The 15,849-nt window shown below is 37.8% G+C and overlaps 1 protein-coding gene across 5 annotated transcripts in view; it reads left to right on the top strand.

Annotated features, from left to right (window-relative positions):
- PHYHIPL (phytanoyl-CoA 2-hydroxylase interacting protein like) overlaps positions 1 to 15,849 on the top strand; it is a 127,766-nt gene that overhangs the window by 39,881 nt on the left and 72,036 nt on the right. The window contains exon 1 of one of the 5 annotated variants that reach the window (XM_089510560.1): positions 14,959 to 15,347. The exons of the other annotated variants lie outside the window; for them this stretch is intronic. Coding sequence (XP_089366686.1) covers positions 15,242 to 15,347 — 106 coding nt within the window. The 5' untranslated portion in view covers positions 14,959 to 15,241. Of the gene's footprint in view, positions 1 to 14,958; positions 15,348 to 15,849 lie in introns of those variants that run through there. 5 annotated transcript variants of the gene reach the window in all.

The raw sequence follows: 15,849 nt of genomic DNA, 5'->3' as shown, positions 1-15,849 counted from the left end.
ATGTTATGTTGTTAGCATGCTGTCCAAGATATTGTAATGTTGTCCATGGTGGATTTATTGGATTTTTACCCACACCAAGGGTATAAACACAATCTTGGTGTTCTGTCTACATGGTTGCTATCTACAGTTTCTTTTTTTCTTTTTTAAAATAATCTTTATTTTATTAATACAGTAAAAAACATTACTACATAACAACAGACAAACACAGTGCTATAAGACAATGACATCATAAATATACAACAATAAACAATAACACAATAGAAAAAAACAGACAACAGTAACACACAAAACTAAAAAATTGACTTCCTTGTGTTGGACTTCCTTCCAGATTATATAAAAGAATATAAAAGAAACACTTTCTAAATAGCTGCTACACGATACCACCTAATACTATATATATATATATATATATATATATATATATAGTATTATATTGTGTGTGTGTGTGTGTGTGTGTGTGTGTGTGTATATATATATATATATATATATCTTGCCCCTCTACAAAATGCAAACATTAAAATATACATTCCCAAACAGTCATTCCCACCCCCCTTAAAAAACAATTAAACAGATTAAAATTAAAACATACTTAAAATTCACAAATAACAATAAATAGTGGCTATGGCGGGTCGGGTCAGAAGCTGGATTTCCTTTCATTTGGTGGCCACGGGTTTATTCAGGAAAGGCCTGCCGGAAGAGATCTGTCATAACAGCTTTCTTGAAGCTGTTTAGGTAGTAATATGAAGGAGCTCATCTGGCAGGCCATTCCATAATCTGGGAGCGATAGCTGAAAAGGTCCTCTGGGCGGTCATAGAGAATCTCATTTTTAGAGGCTGTAACAGATTCCTCCCAGAGGACTTGAAAGCACGGGGAGGATTATATGGAAGGAGATGGTCCCGAAGATAGGTCCGATCCAAGCCATTTAGAGCTTTATAGGTAATAACCAACATCTTGTACTGAGCCCGGAAACCTATATCTTCCTCATCCTATAAAATCTCATAATCAACAAAAACCAAAAGTTCACTCTAGTCCAAATAAAGACATAAGAAGGAAATATGAAACGATATTATTATATATGGTTACGGCTGCTAGAATGTTAATTGCAGCAAAGTGGAAGAGTGAGAATTGCCCAGAAATAAAAGAATGGCTCCTTAAAATGTATGAATGTATGGAAATGTATAAATTAACCAAATTATTGTGAGGATATACATTGGATGCATTTCGGAAAGAATGGGATCCGTTTACAGGTGAATATCACCATTAGTGATGCCTCTTGATATCTATCCAACGTTTTCTTACTATATTCTTGAGTTCTTGGGTTATTGTGTGAGTGTATGCTTGTCTTAAGTGTGTATGAGTAATAAACAGTATTCAGTTTTCATAAAACATGTCTCTGTTGACCTATTATTACCTTGGCAACCTTCATAAACACAGGGTTAGTGACTGCTCCTCTCTTTGAGCTAATGATTAATTCCCCAGACCAAGGTCTCCTTCTTACACCACTGCCCCCTAGATTATGTTTCTCAAGATACGTAAATGCACTGGGACATACATTGGAGTTCCAAGCAGATGTTTACAAACATAAACACACACACATTTATAAATTAAATGTGTGAAGTGGCCCTTATTTGGACTATATTGATATACTGAATGTAAATATTGAAAAATGTGTGACAATCTATGAAAGCTCAAGCAAAATAAAATACAGGGTGATTCAAAAAGTATGGTGCAAAAGTAAAGCTATGGGCCTTTGGTTTTGCACCATTCTTTTTTAATTCCCCTTATATTGATTTTTAAAATGCCACAGGGCTTTTTGTTGCTTCTTCTGCAACAGACTGACACAGACTCTCCAGAAAAATATAAATATCCATGTACTGTACCTGATGAGAAAAACAGAGAAAACTGTTATGTATTGCTGTTAATGCTAATCTTTGTATACTTAGACTTAGTTATCTTGTACTAACTTTAGAAGAGTACTGCCATTGGCATTTTCCTCATTTATATAGTATTATGACCAAGATCCTGTACATTTTTAGCATAGTGTGAATATATGCCAGCCTAGTTATATCGGATCCCATAGTTATATTGGATCTCAATGGTTGCTAAGGCTGCACAGTTGTTAATTAGCCTTGTCAAAAGTGTGTGAGAGTGACAGAAAGAGAGCTGTGCAAAATTGGCTCCTGACCTCCCAGATTGAGTCTATTCATCTGGCGTCTGGTCTTCCTCTCTTTCTATTGCCCTCCACCTTTTCTGGCATTATTGCCTTTTCTAATGAATCTTGCCTTCTCATGATGGGGCCACAGTATGACAGCTTCAGTTTGGTCATCTTGGCTTCCAGGGAGAGTTCAGGCTCAATCTGTCCAAGGATCCATTTGTTTGTCTTATTGGATGGCCACAGTATCCTCAGCACTTTTCTCCAGCTCCACATCTCAAATATCTGATTACAATTCAGTATTGTAGAAATGTCTCAGTGTGCTATTCCCTGCTAAAAAGAGACAATTGTATTTTCAAGTATATAAAAATTCAGCCGTGACACAGCAAACACTGCAATCGGTTTGAGATAGTGTTGCCTGCATTTCCTTTGTCAGTTATGCAACTGGAGGCCTTACTCGAGGAGGATTGTTTTCATCAGCTAGTGTGTTATTAAACCTAGCCAACGGTAGCATTATTTCTTTTTTGAGCAGGCAAGGAGAAGTGCTACCTTGCACAAGGGATAATCCCTATGGAAGGGTTTCTTCCAAAAATGGCAGATGAAGGTTATTTAAAAGGTGAGTATGAGAGTACAAAATGTTTCAGGGAGGATCTACACCAGGCACTGTCTTAAAGTCGGCCAGAACTAGTGTAGGCTTCCACCGCTTGAGACCAACACTAAGACAGCCTGCCAGACATATAATAATGTGCCAGGGGCTGGATTCACTGTCCTGGTTTTCTGCCTTTCTGGGATTACTAAAGCAGTGAGATGAGATCTTTAAAACTCCTTCAGGGAGCTAAAACCATAGTTGATAAGATCAATTTGGTACCTACAGGGTATGCACATTTGCACTAGCATGGCTTTGGTGCGCACAGCAAGCAGATATTATACTCTTTGTTGGGGTAAAAAACAAAGAAACAACAACAACACCCCTATTTTTGAGACACGAAATACAACAAGATAAATAAATACTAGGAATCAGTACTGAGAGGTGGAATGGGAGACAGATCTCCCTAGGAAAGCTGCTGCACCTGGAAAAACACTCTTGTCCCCAAGTTGTTGCACATAGGTAAATCTCATTAAAATCCATGGGATTTACCTGTGAAAAACTGTCTGCAGGATGGTAATCCTGAATGTCAATTAAGGACCTGAACATTTAATTAAAGCAGGCTATTAACTTCTGGAATGTAAATCTGCAGAGCATAGTAGCAAATAGATTTCTCCAGTGTGACTGTTGACCACAAGGGAAAACGTCTCTGATAAGAAAAATTAAAAATTCTCATCTTGTATATGTTGGTTCACTTTAAATTGGTATAGGTTGATGCACTATTCATGTAGGAGCACAAGAAACTATCTCATACAGAGCCAGACCATTGGTTCTGCTGCCTCAGTATTGTCAACTCTGACTGACAGTAATAGCTCCTCAGAGTTCCAGGCAAAATTCTTTCCTAGTCCTATGATGAGATTGTTGATACTCATTGGTGCTCTCCCATTCAGATACTGACCACACACAACCCTGCTTAGCTTCCCAAATACCTGTGCAAAACTGAATTGGATGTCAAGGTGTATCATATGAATATTATTCAGATACCATAAATATGAGCATTACTGAAACTGCTGGTTACTGCTTGGATGTAACATGTTAATAATATAAGGGAATAAGGGGAACAAAGTAAATTAAGTTAAAAATACTACTTGGTGGTTTGTTTGGCTGGGTGAGTATTTTGTTTCAGTTTGTCTTTCATAAGAATTTCATAAGAGTCTTCAAATTTCTTCATATTTGGCACAGAAAGAACTTGACTTTAAAAAAATCAAATGGATTTGTCCATGTAGACCCGGAGCTTTGAGTACTTAATTCTTAAAAGTTTGCCTTTGAATTCTGTATATTCAGCCACGTTGGTACTGATCTGAGGTTGGCACCACTGTTTCATGAGAGATGATCCTCATCTTTATTTGGCAGGCAGAGACAAATTGTTCTCTTGGTGTTGGGAATGGCTGTGCCTATTGGATATGGCCAGTGCGGGTGGGTAAAAAATAATTTTATTTCATTTTTTTATTAACTTGCCAAAATTTGAAAATGTGTTCCTCCTAAAAATAGAAGAATGGCCAGAATTCTCTATTGCAGTCTATGGACCTGAACAGACAGGCCAAAATAAAGCTGGTTCAGGTCACTTTGGAGGTATGCTGTTTAAATTATGCATGTGTCCTAAGAGGCCAGAAGGTGCGCCAGAGCCACACTCCAGACATAAGGACTGGAGCGCAGCTTCGGCACAGCTTCTGGCCTCTTAAGATGTGTGTGTCATTTAAACAGCATACCTCAAAAGTGACCTGAAGCAGCTTTATTTTGGCCTGTCTGCACGGGCCCTATGTTGCTTAATTTTATGCATACTATGTAACAGAGGCACAAAGGAACCCTGTTAGTGAATTGCAAAGAAGTGTAATGGGACGCCATCAAGCGTGTCCTGACATGCATCAGCACTCCCTAGTCAGTGTCCCTATGTTCACTGGTAGAGGTCAATGTGTACTGGTTGCAATACACATTAGTCTCTATTGTACATCATTTCCCATTTTTTTGTGCATTAGTCCTGTTGTGCATTGGTCCTAATGCACAGTGCTCACTTTTTTGGCTTCCCTATGTAATAACATAGCAGTTACTAACGTATTAGTCCCTTGCTGAATACAGATGTTGCAAAACTGCTAAATTCTATTTCTTGCAGATATAAGTCCACTTATGAAGATGTAAGTATCCACGTGAATTCCAGGCCAGCTAATATGAAGTTTAAAAAGAAATGGAATGTGGTTGAAAGAAACACTGACAGATTTTCCCATCTGGAGTGTTTAGACATTTCTGAGTAATTTCCATTGTTCATTTTTGTGTTGTACAACGATTTCTCTTTGAATTTGGGTTGGTATGTTAAGCTACTCTGAACAGCTGCTGACTGGAATAATGGCCTTAAGATCTATAAATAAATGTGTAATGCTAATAGCTTTAATGTTCCTACTAGAATCCTTCAGCGTTCGCTACTACAGCTCTTGGAGTCAGAGATGATTTAAAGTAATGAAGAGAAAGCAGCAAAAGAAAATGTTCATAAAATCAGAGAACCATGAGGCATATCTGATGAGATCTGGTATAGTTTTCAAATGTATTTGAGATTTGTAATAGCTCAGTCATCAGCACTCTTAAGTGCTGCAATGAAAGAATCCTGGGGATAGCAGAGTGACGTTATCAAACTGTTTTGCCTGCAAAATAGACATATCAAGTAATGTTAAGACAGTGCCAGTTCTCTCCCCATGCCATAAGGGACAACAAACTACTGGCACTTCAGATTATCTTGAACTGCAACTCCCAGAAGCTCCAGCCATCATGGCTAATGATAAGGGGCTATGGGAAATGTAGTTTAAAGCATCTACAGGGCAGAAGGTTCCCCAAAACTTCCTTTGTTGACTACGAAAAATAACTATCAGGACTTTTAAAAAGTTATATACTAAGTTTGCAAAAACGCTCTGGTGGTCTCCCAATGAGATTATTGTAACCTCTTTCTGGCAAGGCTTCCTCTCTCTCACCTCTGTCCTTTAATTTCTGTCCAGCATTTAGCTGCACGAATTATTACATCCACTCGCCACTTTGACCATGTTTCTCCTCTGTTATCATCCCTTCACTGGCTCCCCTTTCGTATTCAGTATAAGCTTCTGTTGTTTACTTTTAAAGCCCTGCATGGGGTGGCCCCTCCTTATTTATCAGACCGTCTTTCTCCTCACCTTCCCACTCGTACCCTCCGTTCTGATAGTCAAGGTCTGCTGTCCCAGCCTAGGATCTCCACTGCCGTGTCCCGGATTCGTCCCTTCTCAATTGCTGCCCCTCACTCCTGGAACCTTCCTCCCCCATGAACACGGCTCATCACGTCTTTGACCAGTTTTAAATCTGAGTTGAAGACTATCCTGTTCAGGGAAGCGTTCCCAGGCACTATGTGATTATCTATCTGATATTTGATTTGATGTTTTTAATTGTTACCTGCTTATTTTATCTCGTTCTATCCTGTATTATTATCTATTGTTTTATATGTATTTTGTAGCATGTACGCCGTTGACAGGTTTCATTTTTATCGATTTTATTATTTGTATGTACAGCGCTGTGCAAATCTACAGCACTATATAAACAATAATAATAATAATGGTTGGAAAAAACTGATGTTGTCTTGTAAAATGTAACACGAATATATTTGCAAGGGAGAAAGGAAAGGTAACATGCTTCAAAAAGTAAAGCATAACTTGAGTATCCAGAGAAATTGCACTGAAATAGTAGTGCAGGAAGTGTAGTCTCCCGGTGTTATTAAACTACATCTCCCATTATACTTGAACATGCTGACTAGAGGGTCACATGTTCCCCATCCTTGCTCTGTAAGGACAGTTTAAATGTGGGATATTGACTTGTTCTTTCCAATTTCCTTCCCCTTTCCTCTTTCTAATATAATGAATCACTGCCACTGCTTAAATTAAATTCTCTCCCAGTCCCTTTGCTTTCTACTTTTGCCTACACATATTCTATTTCTATTGCTTCACTCATTTATTACCTTTCCCTACATTCTCCATTGAGTCACTGTCTGTGTTCTCAGGCCATAGCTCGTACCTGCATCTTGTCCATGACTCATCTTGCATTTCCTCACTGCCTCTTTTAATTTTTCCTCCAATTACTATTATTCTTCCTTTCTCCCCCAATTTGGTTTATTATTCAAAATCATGGGAGAGAAAGAAAGGACAAGAGATAAAAGGGAAGGTGTTGGAGTCCCTTCTCTACCATCCCGAGGTTGGAAGCAACCATGAAAATGGAAATGTGGTGTGCAGAGTTGACCCTACTACTTACTACTTTGGCTTTACGAGTCCAGATATTTGGCCAGATGTTGTGGTCATTGTCACTATAGACTGGCTTGACTTCCAAGATGGGAAATGCTGAGTCTCAGTGAAACAAAGACATTTTAAAGTGTCTCTTTGCATATCTGATTTCAAAAACAATCACCACAAAATCTGACTGAATTTCCCCCCCATCCCCTTATTTTTTAAAACCATTCAACCTCAAAAAGCATTCAGGAGAAGCCCAAAGCAAACCATGTATGTGATATTTTAATGATCCTAACAAAAGTATTGCAGAACCAAGAGTTACGCATTGGTTTAGGTGTGTTGCAACTCCTTTACTAACTGGGAGGTGGTGGTGGTAGCAGTGCTGGGTAACACTATATAAATATTTTTGGAGGTTACCTTTAGCAAAGGGCTGAGTTGCTGGCATCGAATAAAACCCCAAACGCCAGTACAGTTTAATACAGTGGGCCCTTGGTATCTGCTGGGGCTATATATATCCCAAAAGCAAACCTTGATTTTGCCATTTTATATAAGGGACACCATTGTACTACATCACTGTATACAATGGGTCTTGAGCATCCACAGATTTTGGTATCCCAAAAGCAAACCTTGATTTTGCCATTTAATATAAGGGGCACTATTGTACTACACCATATTGTGAAGTCATGGATGGTTGAATCAGTGGGTACAGAATCTGTGGATGTGGAGGGCCGACTGTAGTACATATTGCTATTGTAATGGCAGTACAATTATGCTTTACCAAGGTTAGAAATGGTTGTGTCTGTATGCTTTTCAATAGCTTGATTCCTTCCTTGGTGACATTCAATGGCTGATGGCTACTCATTGTTGAGCACTCCCTACCTGCTTAGGAAGGAAGGAAACAATTTTCTGGTTATTGTAATGTAGCTACTGAGGGAAGAAATGAAACATACCTGAGTTTTGCAGATCATCTGTCAAGAAGCACTCTTGCTTTCTAGAAAATGACATTCCTTTAAGGTCAAGCAATATCTCTGGAGGTTTTATCCGCTTCACGTCAAATATTTTAAAATAAACATATAGCAAAACTACTGTAAATCTCTCATATTGTGTCTTCAAAAGGAAAGTGACACCGAAAGGCTGCTCCAGAAACTTTGCACCCCTAGGGGACATGAATGGGGAAACAATATTTTCATCTGAAAGCTACGTGGTCGTTTTCAACAAAAAGGCAAAATGAAATCGTCATTAAAAACAGTAGCAGCAGCAAGCACTCACCACAGTCTGGTTGCGGTCCTAAGGGAAAAGCTGCTGGCAAAAGGTGCCAAATGTGTTTATTGGAAAGTGATTTGCTATTTGCTGGGAAATGGACCGAGACCAACTCATTTCAGAGGCACCCACTGGACAGCTGGTAGCCACTTCCATGAGTAAGTGTAGAGCCCTGACCAGCATTTAAACCAGCAACCGAGAGATGAAAATCTAAATATCTTCTTGTTACCGTACTAAGCCATGTAGCACTATAGCACTGGTCATCTTTAATCTGTATTTATTGGCTTTTAATCGGGGAGAGCAGAAATATTGTCAGGAGCTCTCTCCTGTGTGTGTCTGTCAGATGTCTCAGCCGGAGCTCTCTATCTCTGTTCTTCCATCTTGATTGTTATTCCTAGAATTCTAATGCAGTTTTCTTCCAAAAGCAAATGGCAGCAGCAGTGGCAGGAATAATACATGATTTTTAAAATAAATAAATAAATGACCATGAATTTTCAATAAAAGAACACAAAATTTGTTTCTGCCTCTCTTCACAATGTGTTTCCTGGCCTTCCATTCACATAGTATATTTCAGCCGTACACTGTATTAGGATATGCAAATTACAATCGTGCTCATACGCTTTGCATATTAATATATAGTGTCCATTTATCATTTTTGGATATGTCCTCCCAAAAGTTGCATTCATGGGCTTAGATTTATTATATCTTGGCTCTTTCTTTTCTTTTTTTCCTCTTTCAAATTATATCAGAACAGAATCATATTACATGCCTACTATGCACTTGACACCCTTCTTGAGTCTAATTTGCAGGTTTGATGCTTTCTTCCACATTTTCCAAGCAACCTTGGAACTGTAGCCTTATGAAGCTGGTAACATCTGACCTGGAACAGCTCTGAACACAGCTGCTCCTTCCCAAGAGCAGTTTGTGAGAGTATGCTCGCTACCTGGAATACATTGGCAGGCATTACTCTCATCATCTGGCTGCATTCCTGGGAGCAAATGAATCTTCCCTGCTTGTGATGGGAATAAGATAATCAGACTCGCTCCTGGTGACCGGTAGCTGGGTTTTCCATTACGAAATACTGTATTTTGACTTGACGTGATCAGAAAGCGCTGTCATTTGTTTGATATTTGAAGACCATTTTATATTTGGAAATAACTGCTTAATATTAGTCACCAAATGATAGTAAAAGAATGGTGCACCTTTGTTCTTTAGAGATATTGTATACTGATTTTTTAATAGGAAAGGGCTTTCTTTTCTCTTAGTCCTAGAATGCATTTCCTTCAGTATTCTGATCATTTCCCACTCTTGCTGCTTTTAGGAAGGGGATGAAGACGAGAGATCTTTCTCAATCTCATCTTTTAAACTGATTTTATTGTTGTGATGGCTTTAACAGCGTTTAATGCTTAAATTGTTTTCAGCATTCTCTTCAGTGCTTCTATTTTATAGGGAATGTCAGGATAAAATAATGTTGCATAATAACAAAATACTGACTAGTCCAACTGGAACCTTAACAGCATTTCAATTATACTTACTTTTCTTACCTGCCCTTATGCAATCTTGCATAACCTAAACTTCTGCTCTCCATAAACATCTCTTTTCTCTTGCCTCCCAAATACTGTCATACCCAATATTGAACCACATAGTCCACATTTGGGAAATTTATGATATGGTGTTAAACTCCAGTTTCCACCAGCTCTAACTAGCAAAGAGGTTATGGTCCAAGCAGTTTTTAAGCATCCCGAAGACCTGCTATAGTCAGTCTGCCTTATTCTCTCACCTCTGCCCAGCTTTCTGTAGAATCATGTCTCCTCCAAACATAAAATTTAGTCCTCTCAAGATGATCATTTTTTAAAAAAAAAAATTAAAATTAAAACATACATCACCTAAAAATGTGCACAGTCCACATCCAAGTTTACAGACGCTTACACCATCCTACCCAATTTGCTTTGACATACTCATCAATATAAATGGAAGTCTAAAATATGCAAGAGCACTAGTCCTCTAGAAATATGTTTATGTTGTATTGTTTTAAAGGATTTTGAAACCATTTGTGCCTAAATTATTCTTTTTTTAAATGAACATGGATTTAAAAAATACCATTGGCAGATAGTAAGAATCAACAGAAAAATAATGAAAGTGCTAGATGCCCGTATCATAGAATCATAAAGTTGGAAGAGATGTCATGGGCCATCCAGTCCAATCCCATTCTGCCATGCAAGAAATCTCAATCAAAGCATCCCCGACAGATGGCCATCCAGCCTCTGTTTAAAGACCTCCATGGAAGGAGACTTCACCACTCTTCAGGGGAGTGTGTTCCACAGTTGAACAGCTGTTACTGTTAGAAAGTTCCTCCTAATGTTGAGGTGGAATCTCTTTTCCTGGAGCTTGCATCCATTGCTCCGGGTCTCTGGAGCAGCAGAAAACAAGCTTGCTCCCTCCTCAATATGACATCCCTTCAAATATTTAAACTGGGCTATTGTATCACCTATTAACCTTCTTTTCTCCAGGCTAAACATCCCCAACTCCCTGAGTCGTTCCTCATAGGGCATGGTTTCCAGACCCTTCACCATTTTGGTCGCCCTCCTTTGGACACGCTCTAGTGTCCAATGTCCTTTTTGAATTGTGGTGCCCAGAACTGGACACAATATTCCAGGTGGGGCCTGACCAGTATTTGTATGTCAAGAGCTGTTTTATTTTTTAAAATCTGTATGATTTTAGTTTGTGTAATTATCTAGCACGTTTCTGAACAAAATATAAAACTTGGGAAGAAAGGCTTCAGTAGCCACACCAATTCATATGCAGTGAAATTTACCCCAATATCTCAGTACAGTATCCCATAAGGAATTGTGAGCATTGAGTTGATTTGCTTTTTAATTCATTTCAAGAACCAAGGTAATAAGATTTCAGTGATTCTTATAAATTATTCTTATATGTTTTAGTGCACTGCGGGGACCATGATTCAAAACATGGAGCTGAGATTTCCATGTCTCTGCCAGGAGAGTTGAAAGAGATAAAAATGGTGAAATAATGGGCTGCTCTTTCTGTTACAACAAACAACTGAGGAGGGTGCAGCGCTCAGTTTGCACGTTCCCATCTGTAATGACTGGGCCTCTAGTCATTTGAAGACTTCTGTCTGGCAATAAAGCATTAAACTGGGATGGAGGTACATGCAAATGAGTAATGACATCACAGATGACGGAAGGCCCACTTGGCAGTAGTGAGCAGGAGCAAGGGTTTCTTCTGGAAGCTTCCAACAGAGGGATATAAAAGGCCTCTGAGTTCAGTTGGAGGAGCTTCTGCAGTGGAGAGTCTGGAGTGGGAGTATCTCCCTTGATGTGGGTTAAGGAAAGGTTACTATAAATTCACTGGGAGGTGGCAGTATGATTCGAAGTTCTCCAAGAGTCTCATTTAACTTCGGAGGGAGTCTGAACTGAGACCAGGAGATTCGGGGGGAAATAAAGGATCTGCTGGGACTAAGAACCAAGATAGGGCCACTGTTTAACAAGAGCAAGTACATTTCCTTCCCGCTTATAAGTGCACCTAAGCACTTCCTAAGCGGTTTACAATGGGATTTATCACACGAAGGACACCGGGAGTTTATCCTGTGAGTATCCTAGAAAAATTGCATAATTACACGAAACGATTTCACACGACATCACAAAGAAGCATTAACACGCATCTTTTCACTTTCAGGATTTCAGTGACAATGCATTTCCAATATCCCTTTATTTTTCCAGTTGTGTGTGATAATCATCCGCGCAGTGACTTGCCGTTTTCTCTTTATTTGCGGGATGCTTTAAATGTGCTTTAATCTCTCTTTAACATCGAAATTAGCTGGGTACTCATTTTACCCACCTATGAAAGGATGCCAGGCTGAGTCCGCCTTGAGCCCCTGGCTGGGATCGGACCCATAACCTTATGAGTGGCTGCAGTACAGGCATTTAACGACTAATAAAGGCAACCTTAATCACAGGGCGGGTTTGTTCAGAGGAGGTTTGCCATTGCCTTCCCCTGAGGCTGAGAGAGTGTGACTTGCCAAGTGGGTTTCATTGAGCTGGGAATTGAATCCTGGTCTCCTGAGCTGTAGTCCAACACTTAACCTACTCCAAATATGAGTGTTTTGGGGTTTGTTTGTTTTTTGAAGCTATTATTATTATTATTATTATTATTATTATTCACTTGTCTCTCCATATTTGCTAGGGCTAGGGGCACAAGACCCCCATGAATATGAAAAAACCCCAAATAAAAAAAGTACACCATGTTTTTATCTGAGAGGAGAGCTCTCTAGGAACCTCTAAGTCTTCCAGTGCAACTCCACAGTCAATGTCCGACAGACACTGACCATAGAACTGCGATGGAGGAGCTACAAAGGCCTAGCAGAGTATTCTCTCTAGGAATCCTTACGTCTTTCGGCACAACTTTTAGTTAAAGTTGACCACAGAGTTGCACACTGGAGGACCTAGATATTACTAGAGAGAACACATTAATCGAATCCGTGAATAACCAAAGCCTCAAATATCAAAGCCGCAAATATGGAGGGACAAGTGTATTATATCTATTTGTATCCTGCTCTTTTCCCAGAACTGGGACTCGAGAGCAGCTTCGTAACAACATTAAAAAAAAATAATAGTACAATTAAAAACATGCCGGGGGAAAAGTACATTAAAAATTGGAATGAAATAAAATAAAAAATAAATTAAAAAAACAGCTTAAAAAATGGAATTAAAGAAGACAAGTATCAAAGGCGCAAATACAGAGGGACGAGCGTATTATTGTTTTTAATAATATTATTATTATTATATTTATTTGTATCCTGCTCTTTTCCCAGAACTGGGACTCGAGTTAACAACATTAAAAAAAACAGTACAATTAAAAGCGGGGGGGGGGGGGGGAGTGCACTAAAAATTGGAATTAAATTAAATAAAAAATTAAAAAATTAATATAAATGAATTTAACATGGGGGGAAGTACACTAAAATTGGAATTAAATTAAATTAAAAATAAAAATAATAAATTTAACATGGGGGGAAGTGCACTAAAATTTGGAAATAAATTAAATAAATAAATAAATAAATAAATTTAACATGGGGGAAAGTACACTAAAATTGGAAATAAATAAATAAATAAATAAATAAATAAATAAATAAATAAATTTAACATTGGGGGAAAGTACACTAAAATTGGAATTAAATTAAATTAAAAAATAAAAATAATAAAATTAACATGGGGAAGTGCACTAAAAATGGGAAATAAATTAAATTAAAAAATTAAAAAATAAATAAATTTAACATGGGAGAAAGTACACTAAAATTGGAAATAAATAAATAAATAAATGAATAAACAGATTTAACATTGGGGGAAAGTACACTAAAATTGGAATTAAATTAAATTAAAAAAATAAAAATAATAAATTTAACATGGGGAAGTGCACTAAAATGGGAAATAAATTTAAAAATAAATAAATTTAACATGGGGGAAAGTACATTAAAATTGGAATTAAATTAAATTAAAAAATAAAAATAATAAATTTAACATGGGGAAGTGCACTAAAATGGGAAATAAATTTAAAAATAAATAAATTTAACATGGGGGAAAGTACACTAAAATTGGAATTAAATTAAATTAAAAAATAAAAATAATAAATTTAACATGGGGAAGTGCACTAAAATGGGAAATAAATTTAAAAATAAATAAATTTAACATGGGGGAAAGTACACTAAAATTGGAAATAAATAAATAAATAAATGAATAAACAGATTTAACATTGGGGGAAAGTACACTAAAATTGGAATTAAATTAAATTAAAAAAATAAAAATAATAAATTTAACATGGGGAAGTGCACTAAAATGGGAAATAAATTTAAAAATAAATAAATTTAACATGGGGGAAAGTACATTAAAATTGGAATTAAATTAAATTAAAAAATAAAAATAATAAATTTAACATGGGGAAGTGCACTAAAATGGGAAATAAATTTAAAAATAAATAAATTTAACATGGGGGAAAGTACACTAAAATTGGAATTAAATTAAATTAAAAAATAAAAATAATAAATTTAACATGGGGAAGTGCACTAAAATGGGAAATAAATTTAAAAATAAATAAATTTAACATGGGGGAAAGTACACTAAAATTGGAAATAAATAAATAAATGAATGAATAAACAGATTTAACATTGGGGGAAAGTACACTAAAATTGGAATTAAATTAAATTAAAAAATAAAAATAATAAATTTAACATGGGGAAGTGCACTAAAAATGGGAAATAAATTAAATTTAAAAATAAATAAATTTAACATGGGGGAAAGTACACTAAAATTGGAATTAAATTAAATTTTAAAATTTTAAAATTAATTCAACATAGGGCGGGAAAGTAAACTAAAATTGGAATTAAATTAAATTAAAAATAAATAATTAAATAAAAATTTAAAAAATCCCTCCAAAAACTGGAATTAAAAATGGCAACGTCCTCCATTCTGTGATGCCTGGTGCTCCTCCTCTGAGATTAGGGCAGCTCTAGCAGCAAAAGAGAGAATTCCCCCTACTCCTCTCCTTGCAAGAGCAGCAGCAGCAGCAGCATCGTCTCTCTGATGATGACTGCCTCCTGCTCCTCCTCTTTTCCCGCCCTTTTTGCAGGCGCCGTTCCATTGCAGGGAGGGAAAGAGAGGGAGACGCCTCGCCTGCCTCGCGCCCGCCGCCTTCCACCCACAGCGCGCGCCACTCTGGTCTTGTCATTCCCCGGGAACAGACAGAGAGAGCGCGCGCCAGCCTGCCTGCTACTGCTGCAGCCAGCCAGCCATCCTGCGCGCGCCAGGGAGCATTGAGAGAAAGAGCTGGAGCCGCTATCGCACCCCCTTTCCCCCTCCCCAGCAAGGCTTTTGCAGCAGGAAGGGATCAACCATTAAAAAAATAATTGCAAAATAGTAATAATAATAATAATAATTTGCAACAATGGAGGTGCCTCGCTTGGACCACCCGATGAACAGCCCTAGCAGCCCCTGCGAGGATGTCATCAAGAACCTCAGCTTGGAGGCCATCCAGCTCTGCGACCGGGAGGGTGAGTCCAAAGGGATGGCATTGGGGGCATTGCAAAGGGGGATCTCACTGTGTGTCTCTGGCTGGAGGGGGGATTGGATGTGGAATATGGCTCTTGCTGCTGACTCTGCCTCTCCTCCTCACCCAGGTTGCAAAGGCGGAATTAATCCCCCCCCCCTTTGTTGCCAAGCCTCCAGTGGGAATGTGTGTGTGTTGTGTGTGTGCTGGGGTTTCAATACTTATGGCCATAAGGGGTTCTATCATTCATATGTATATATACACACACACACACACGTATGTAAATATGATGACAGGTATATAGATATATACACATACATATACATATTATATATACATACATACATATACATATTATATGTATATGTACATATATGTGTACATATAATATGTATATGTATGTATATATGAATGACAGATATATAGTGTACGTAGAATCATAGAGTTGGAAGTACACACACAAATATATATACATCTGAAGAAGTAGGCTCAATTCTACCAAAGCT

The sequence above is a fragment of the Sceloporus occidentalis genome, unplaced genomic scaffold (genome assembly GCF_023333645.1).
Source record: "Sceloporus occidentalis isolate IW3139 unplaced genomic scaffold, rSceOcc1.0.p SCAF_2, whole genome shotgun sequence".
NCBI lineage: Eukaryota > Metazoa > Chordata > Lepidosauria > Squamata > Phrynosomatidae > Sceloporus > Sceloporus occidentalis.
This window is presented reverse-complemented; position numbering and strand designations above follow the sequence as displayed.